Below are 7,764 nucleotides of genomic sequence, written 5' to 3' on the forward strand. Positions count from 1 at the left end.
AGCCCATCACCACTCCAGGACTTCCCAACCGACAGACATCCTTCTCTTCACCTAGATTCTACCCCCCTCACCAACACCACCGCCCCCCTGCCCCACCCAAGTAATTCTGTCCAACCAGGATGGATACGCTCTAATCCTAAACCAATTAAGAATGCTAATCCACCAGAGGCCTGATTTGCAAACTGCTCCCTAATCTGGGGAGAACAGCCTGAGTGGCCAAAGGCCAGGGATAGAAGTAGCTTGAGAGAGACATTTGCATTTACCACATCCTGGAGGTCGGTGTTCTTTTCCTGATGTCCCTCCCCATTCTACCTTAAACTGGGTGACCACCCCTATGAAGACAAAAGAAAACTGCTTTCTCATCTACCTTCCATCTGGTGGACCTGGGTCTAATGCCTGGGACCACGATGGTGGGTGCAAAGGCGGTCACAGGCCCTAACACCTCCCTTCGCCGGACACAACGCACTGGAGTCAGCAGTGTCATGGTGAATCCTCCCTTCTATCAGGTGAGAGCGTACCTTGGAAGAGAGGTTCGGAAGGTCCCTAGAGCAAGAACTATCTGAAAAAAATGGAAGGGAACAGTGGCCGAAGCTGGGGAGGAAAACCCACAGGAGCCAATAAAGATGATAGGCCTTCCTTTACCCTCTGAGGCCTTTCCCTTTGCCCAGAGACTACTACCTATCCCTTCCACTTCCCAGTACCAGATCTATAGGTCTACAGAAAGGTGAGAGGCCAGGTGTGACTTAGGCTTTTAGGAAGGTCTGCTCAAGCCTGCATCAGCTCTTATGATGAAAGCTCTACTTGATGTCAGTGGAAGGCAATCCTAAATAGCTTGAAACGATTCTGAGAATTCCTGAGTAAAAGGAGAGAAGAAAAGGGAAAGGGACATTTTGGAATTCAGCCTCTTGGGTTAACCTAATGCATACATTAATGTAAGCCTTTCCTCAGCAAATCTCCACCTTTCTGCCCTACATCTGCTCTGCCCCTCAGGTGTCTTGCTGTTGGCCTGCTCCCTGTACCTGCTGCTGCCATTCTAGATGGCCCCTTGTCACAGAGTCTACTTGTAGCCGCCTGATCTACATCCTCCTTCATGTGGGGGCCTCAGCAGTCTGCTGCCTTCTGCTGTCAAGGACAGTAGTGGAAAGGGTCTGGGGGAAGGCACATGGGGTAAGTGGGAGGGATCAGTTTGCAACATGAGAAAAAGGGAGAAACCCTCCATGGACAAAAGATTCAGATTGGGGGTAGGGGACAAGTGAATGGATACATCCATGAGAAGTAGGTACCTCTCTGTGTATGATGACGGGCCCTGACATTTCTCACATGGACTCTCCCTCCAGATCCAGATGCCCTCAGGGTTGTGTGCCCATCTGTTTGGCCACTCTCACTGCCCAGTGCTCAGTGGTTCTGGGGCTGTGTACCGAGTATGTGCGGGAACTGCCACCTTCCACCTGCTGCAGGCTGTGCTGCTAGTCCAGCTCCACTCCCCTACCAGCCTGCGGGCACAACTACACAATAGGTTTGTGTATATACACTTTGGGTGGGGTGAGGATGGGGAGGGAAGTAGACATAAGCTGAGTAAAGGAAATTTCAAGATGAAGTAACAGCAGTGTGAAAAATCCAAAAACAGATTTAAGTCTCTAATTCTGCCATACTTAAACTGTGTGACCATGAGCCACATACTTACCCTCCCTCCTTGAGTTTCTAGTTTCTAAAATGGAGATGACAATGGGGTTATTATAGGCAGACCCTTTATCAACTGTTGCAACATTGTCCAGACATTATTTAGGTATAAGAGTTAGAATTTGGAACAGGCTGTGATGGACCAGTTTCTAGGCCCTCTCACATGGGACTGCTTCCTCCTTTCCTATACTTAGTTGTCTCTTCTCTCCTCTTTCCTATAGTTTTGGTTTCTTCTTTGCCTTTCTCCATAGGCACTGTTCACTCTCCTTTGCCTTTTCTTGAGTCTTGTTTTGTCTCCTAACCAGCTTCTGGTTCCTCAAACTGCTGTTCCTGCTAGGTCTCTGTGCTATTGCCTTCTGCATCCCTGATGAGCATCTCTTCCCAGGTACCTTCCATCTCATATCCTAATTAGCAGGAGTAACCTGATAGTTTTTCTAAGAGAAAGAGAGGGTAGGAAGAAAACCAGAAGTAATGATATGAACAGCTACATTTTCCCACTGGTGCCCCACTTGTAGCCTGGCATTACATTGGCATCTGTGGAGGCTTCACATTCATCCTGCTGCAGTTGGTGCTTATCACAGCCTTTGCCCATTCCTGGAACAAAAACTGGTAAGGAGCACCTCTAAGCCCAAAGGTTCTTCTTGGGAAGGTTGTCTGACATTACTAGCCTCAGTGGGTTAGGTAAAGGGCATGACAGGTCAATGGTCCCATTAACTTCCCACTGAGCATTACCAAAAAGCTCAGAAATGTGATGACTCTGTGGGTTAGGTAGGATGAGTAATCACACCAGTGTTCCAGGAGAGGAGGAATAGTAATGGGTAAAAAGAAGTGGAGCCCCAAACCACTGCCCACATCCTACCCTTAGGCAGACAGGTGCAGCCCAAGACTGCCGCTGGTTCCTAGCTGTACTGCTGGCCACCCTGGGATTCTACAGCATGGCAGGTGTGGCAACTGTGCTCCTGTTCCACCACTACACACATCCAGCTGGCTGCCTGCTCAACAAGATGCTGCTTAGTCTACACCTTTGTTTCTGTGGCCTCCTCTCCTTTCTCTCCATCGCTCCCTGCATCCGCCTCAGTGGGTACATGCCTTGCAACATTACAAATCTGGAAGACCTTTAGCATAGAAATATTCATTAGCCTCCCTAATCTTAGTCAATTGTCTACTTCCTCCAAAGGGTGGGCTATAGTGTAGATGGGGGCAGAGTGTAAATTACTACCCTGTAAACTAAAGCAATTATCTCCACTCTCCGCAGAGCAACCCCGTTCTGGCCTTCTACAGGCCTCTATCATCAGCTGCTATATCATGTACCTTACCTTCTCTGCACTGTCCAGCCGTCCTCCAGAGAGTGGTAAGAACCAGACCTGGACTCTCCATGCTAAAACCTTTTGTTCCTGCCAAATACTTAGTTCTTTGTTCTTACCACCTTTCTTCTGTTGCTCCTTCTCAGTTATCTTTGAAGGACAGAACCACACTCTGTGCCTGCCTGGCCTGAGTAAAATGGAATCGCAAACACCATATACATCGCTGGCAGTGCTGAGTGCTGGCATCATGTATACTTGTGTGCTTTTCGCTTGGTGCGTAAAAGTATCAAGGGGAGAGGTAGGAGAGAAGGGAGGATATCCAGGACAGAGAAGGATGGTCAGGAGACTGTCTGGGATCATGGTTTATTTGAACTTGAAAGCAAGACAAGAGTGAGGAAAGTTCCCCATAAACAGAAACAGTTTCTAAGAATAGCACTTGTCAGATGATCTGTATGAGATGAAGGGGGCAGGGAGAATGACTTGAGAATTAAAAATATGTACAAAGATTTTTAGGGCCCTCACATGACGAGATTTATAAATCTTTATGGTGAACGGGCTCTGGGAATACAATACCCTCCTGAGAATTACCAACATGGACCAGCTAGCAATACAGTCTCAGGCAACTCTTGCTATTTGACTGGACCTGCTTGAGAACTGTCTCTTCTTTCTCAGCAATGAGGCTTCCTACCTGGCTGAGGTATTTGGGCCCTTGTGGATCATCAAGGTTTACAGCTATGAGTTCCAGGTGAGGATGGAGAGCTCAATATCCCCAATGCCCTTCCCCCCTCACACACAAAGACAAACACACACACACACCCTACCAGCCTCTACCCAGAATACTCAGATTCTAGCTGCTATTACCTTTTATTGAGTACCCACAATGTGCTAGGCACTGTGCTAGATACTTTACATTCATAATCTCTTTTAATTTAATCCTCACAACAACCCTGTGAGGTAGGTATTTGCTCCATTTTACAAATGGAGAAATTGAGGCACAAAAGGTTAAACATCTTACCAAAGTTTTCATAGCCAGTTATATGCTGGAGCTAGAATTTGAACCCAGATGTGCCTCCACTTTGTATACCAGCCTATCTTTTCAGAGAAGGGGGAGTTTTCTATATTAATACCCTCACATTCTTTCTTAAAAGTCATTCCAAAACATGTTGCCTTTTGTTTTACAGAAGCCCTCACTCTGTTTCTGCTGCCCTGAAACAGTGAAACCAGAGGAAGGTGAGTGTCCATAAGAATGTCCATTAGAACATGTAGATTTCTGCAGAGTGCCAAAGAGCCCTGGAGCGCCTTCACAAAAGAAACTGGGGGAGGAGGGAAGAAGTGTTTCAGTGGCACTGCTCCCAGCAGCCCTTCCCTCTCTCCAGGGCAGAGGGGTGGGGCTACCAGGCCAACTGACCAAGAGACCTCTCCAGCTCCTCCAGTGCAAGCCCAGCATTTCTCCTACAGCTATTCTGCCTTCCATTTTGTCTTCTTCCTTGCATCACTCTATGTCATGGTTACCCTTACCAACTGGTTCAGGTAGGATGGAAGTGGGCCTGGGCTATACTTCTGAAAAGCTATTTTAGGAAGAGCAACTTAAGGCCAGTCCTAAGGGTTCTCTGGAGACAAACATGGGTCTGCCATCATCTTTGGTGGGGAGGTAGGACAGGTCTAAAAGCTAAGGTCCTACATATTCTCTAACCAGAGACTTTGGTTCCACAGCTATGAGGGAGCAGAACTGGAAAAGACCTTCACCAAGGGTAGCTGGGCTACCTTCTGGGTCAAGGTTGCCTCATGCTGGGCCTGTGTACTCCTCTATCTTGGGCTGCTCCTGGCACCACTCTGTTGGTCCCCCACCCAGGACCTCCAGTCACCTACTTTCAGGCGACAATGCCATCGCATCAGTACTGCAAGATAACAAATATTCAGCTAGGTACTGTTAACAAACTGGGGGTTCCCTTGAGGTTGTACTCCTAGTTTTGACTGAGGAACTGTCCAGCGCAGCAGATACCTCAAGGACATAATGGGCAGTTATCTCCCTTTAGACTGAAGTCAGTACTATGTCTGAATAGGAGGAAGTGGCCATACATACTCTAAATGCCATGGGCAGAGTATATGACTCACTGGAGCTACTGTTACATCTTTACCCCAGCTCAAGAACCTAACTCCCAAGTTAGCAGCTCAGGAACCACTGCTGATCCCAGCAGACAGTGTGGCACCAGCCCTTTCCTGGCTCTCAGCATGGAGATGGGGGCAGGGAAAGACCAAGGACTGAAGACTTACTTGGGTCTGCCCTTGGAGATAAAAAGGAAAATAAGCAAGCCCTGGGCCCAGGGAGATAAGCAGCCCAGAACAAACCAGGACACAGAAAGAAAGGAACAAAGACCACCCTAGGTTTTAATCCTGATCTTGAGGTCAAAGGAAGCAGGAAGACAAAAACCACCCTCAATCCTTGAAGAATGACAGAACAGAAGAGAATGTGAATACTAGAGAGCAGCAGGATTTGGGAGCCAACTATCAAGCAGGCGAACAAAATGAGGAAGAATGAGAAAGAGGGGCATAAACTTAGGTCTTGAAGCCTTCCTTCTTAGACCCTCAACTCCATCCTTGGGATGGTGTTCAAGGTCTGGGTGGGAACAAAAATCACAGAAAAGAAGTTCCTACGGTTCTTAGAGGATTCCTCTACCACATACCTGGAGTACTTGTCTGTTTGTTGTAGTATAATAAAGAATTTTTCTGTGATATTTCACTTAGTCTACGTATCTAAAACCTTTTAGAGTCTAAAGTTCTCTCCCCTTTTGGTGGGAAAGGGCAGCCATTCCTCCATCCCCATCCCCCCAAATCCCCAGTCAAACCAGGCGCTCAAGAAATTACAAAGCTACTTTTAATACTTTGGGGTGAGCCCCACAGGAATAAAAAACACTGGGAAGGGGTAACCCCCTCACCCCCAGGAGTGGCCCAGGGGGAGAGAGGCTACCTGAGGGGAAGGAAGCACAAAAGGGACCCGCTGCAGACTCAGGGCAAAGGGAATGCCATCGGTGCTGGGACCTGTGAGCACTACAGGAGAAAACGCGAGCGTGGTGGGACTGGCTCCAGGCACACAGGCGAAGGGCAAGAGGGTTGGACACGAAGCCACAAAGCTACTTGGGTTCCTCCTTCTTCTCGTTTGCCTTTTTCTGCTTCTGCTGCATGATCTCCGAGTCCCTAGGGGTAGAGATGATGGGGCACTGGGAGGTACCAGAGGGCAAAAAGGACAAGATGCAGGGGGATGAAGGGCACAAAGGATAAGATGGAAGTGGATGGGACAAAATTCAGCGTGTGCCTGCTGTATTCCCACCCTAGGAGAACAAGAGGAAGAGAGCTGAGGCTTAAAAGGCAATCAGTCTCTATCTGGCTGTTGCCTAAGGGGTCAGAAGTCTGGCCACACAGGCCCAAAGCTATTCTTTGCTGAGTACCACACCCAGCAACACCAGTGAGAAGGTTGGGAGAAGGGAGGAGAAACTCAACACCAAAGAGGGCCATAAGTACCGTGCTGTCATAACCACTACCGCATTTGAAATGTGAAGCTCCCTGCCCTTGCCCTTAAGGTCAGACTCAGGGGCACTCAGACATCAACCGAGGGCAGGCACCCGCCCCAGTCCCTTCCTGTCAGGCTGTGCTAACAATTTGGAGGGTGGGGAGGAAATAAAACCCTAGAGGAAGCAATGCACTCTGCCCCTCACTAGTTCAGATGCAAGCCCTGAGGTAGCTCTCTTTCCTGGTACAACCCTTGGTCTAGCCCAGGTCTCACCCGTTCCCTCCCCTCCCCTCCCTGGGGCTACCTCTGCTTGCGGGCGGCAGCAGAAAGCCCGTCATCTCGGCGCTTTCCCTTAACCGAGTCGCTCTGCTTTTTCATATTCTTCTGGCGGGCGAGCTCGCGCTGGTTACCGCCTAAAGAAAGAAGGTAAAAGGTGAGACGCGGGGGGCCTTTATGGCCACACACCGGCGACCCTCTTCCCTCACCAGGACACCAGCAGGGTCCCACGCTCATTCCCCAGCCCCAACACCGACCCATTTCGGGGCCTAGGCTGCTAAGTGGGGCGGGGAATGGGGGGGGGGGGGGGCGCTGGTGGCAAGGTGCCACGGGGCAGGTCAAATCGGGAGGGGGAAGGACGGCTCCGAGGAGTCCGCTCAAGGCGTGTTTCGAGTTTCGGGCGGCACCGAGGTCCAGGCTGCTAGTGTGTGGACAGTTTGGATCTCTGTGGGGGATGGGCTGCAATCTGGGGGACTCTGGGCCTATCACAGGGGCGCAGGGCTTTTCCCCACACCACGGGAGGTCGCGGAAGGCCTCTGCTTGACTGGGGCGAGAGGAGGGGGAGGGGGTTCTCAAGAAGTGGCGGTGGGCAAAAGGCCGATTTCCGGGCTCCGTGTAAGGGTCGCAAAAGAGCCCTGCCAGAAGAAGACCTCCCTGGGGAAGCCAAGAGGAGGTCAATGCCAAGATTCGGCAGTAGTGTTTAGGGTGGACGGGGAGAAAGGGGCAAGAGAGAGAGAGGGCCTCGGTGCTCACGGGTCATGGCGACGGCAGCGGCTCCGGCCTGCCTCCGTTGCGTCCCCTCGTTCTGTCCGACGTTGCAGGCCCCGCCCCCTTCTCCAAGCGTAACGAAGTCGTCCTTTCCTCCCCGCCCCTTCGAGCCCGGGCTCGGCCTCCCATTGGGCAAGGAGAAACACGTGGGGTTGCGGGCCACGCTCCGGCCCGGGCGGATGTGGGGCGGGGGTTCACAGGTCGAATGCGCTGCGTGGGGCGGGGCTT

At 50.6% G+C, this 7,764-nt stretch overlaps 2 protein-coding genes across 4 annotated transcripts; one reads left to right on the forward strand and one right to left on the reverse strand.

The window, feature by feature from the left end:
• The first annotated feature begins 70 nt into the window (after positions 1-70).
• SERINC4 (serine incorporator 4) lies at positions 71-5,724 on the forward strand. Of its 2 annotated transcripts, XM_053889112.1 has the most exons (12): positions 71-506; positions 991-1,167; positions 1,338-1,516; positions 1,986-2,065; positions 2,196-2,289; positions 2,546-2,757; positions 2,936-3,031; positions 3,131-3,257; positions 3,657-3,729; positions 4,166-4,214; positions 4,361-4,514; positions 4,698-5,724. In XM_053889112.1, exons 1-12 carry the CDS (start codon positions 393-395, stop codon positions 4,891-4,893), a joined length of 1,551 nt encoding a protein of 516 aa, XP_053745087.1. In that variant the 5' UTR covers positions 71-392; the 3' UTR covers positions 4,894-5,724. The 2 variants fall into 2 exon arrangements, with proteins under 2 accessions (XP_053745087.1, XP_019297852.1); XM_019442307.2 differs by lacking the exons at positions 71-506; positions 991-1,167; positions 1,338-1,516; positions 2,546-2,757 and having other exon boundaries at positions 1,628-2,065.
• Positions 5,725-5,841: 117 nt separating this feature from the next.
• SERF2 (small EDRK-rich factor 2) lies at positions 5,842-7,656 on the reverse strand. 2 transcript variants are annotated; one of them, XM_019442310.2, is made up of 3 exons: positions 7,522-7,656; positions 6,797-6,905; positions 5,842-6,202 (listed from the first exon to the last, which is right to left on the reverse strand). In XM_019442310.2, exons 1-3 carry the CDS (start codon positions 7,526-7,528, stop codon positions 5,917-5,919), a joined length of 402 nt encoding a protein of 133 aa, XP_019297855.1. In that variant the 5' UTR covers positions 7,529-7,656; the 3' UTR covers positions 5,842-5,916. The 2 variants fall into 2 exon arrangements, with proteins under 2 accessions (XP_019297855.1, XP_019297856.1); XM_019442311.2 differs by having other exon boundaries at positions 5,948-6,179; positions 7,522-7,655.
• Between the last annotated feature and the right edge of the window lie 108 nt (positions 7,657-7,764).

This window comes from Panthera pardus, unplaced genomic scaffold, assembly GCF_024362965.1.
Source record: "Panthera pardus isolate Hobbes unplaced genomic scaffold, ASM2436296v1 HiC_scaffold_24, whole genome shotgun sequence".
Taxonomy (NCBI): Eukaryota; Metazoa; Chordata; class Mammalia; order Carnivora; family Felidae; genus Panthera; species Panthera pardus.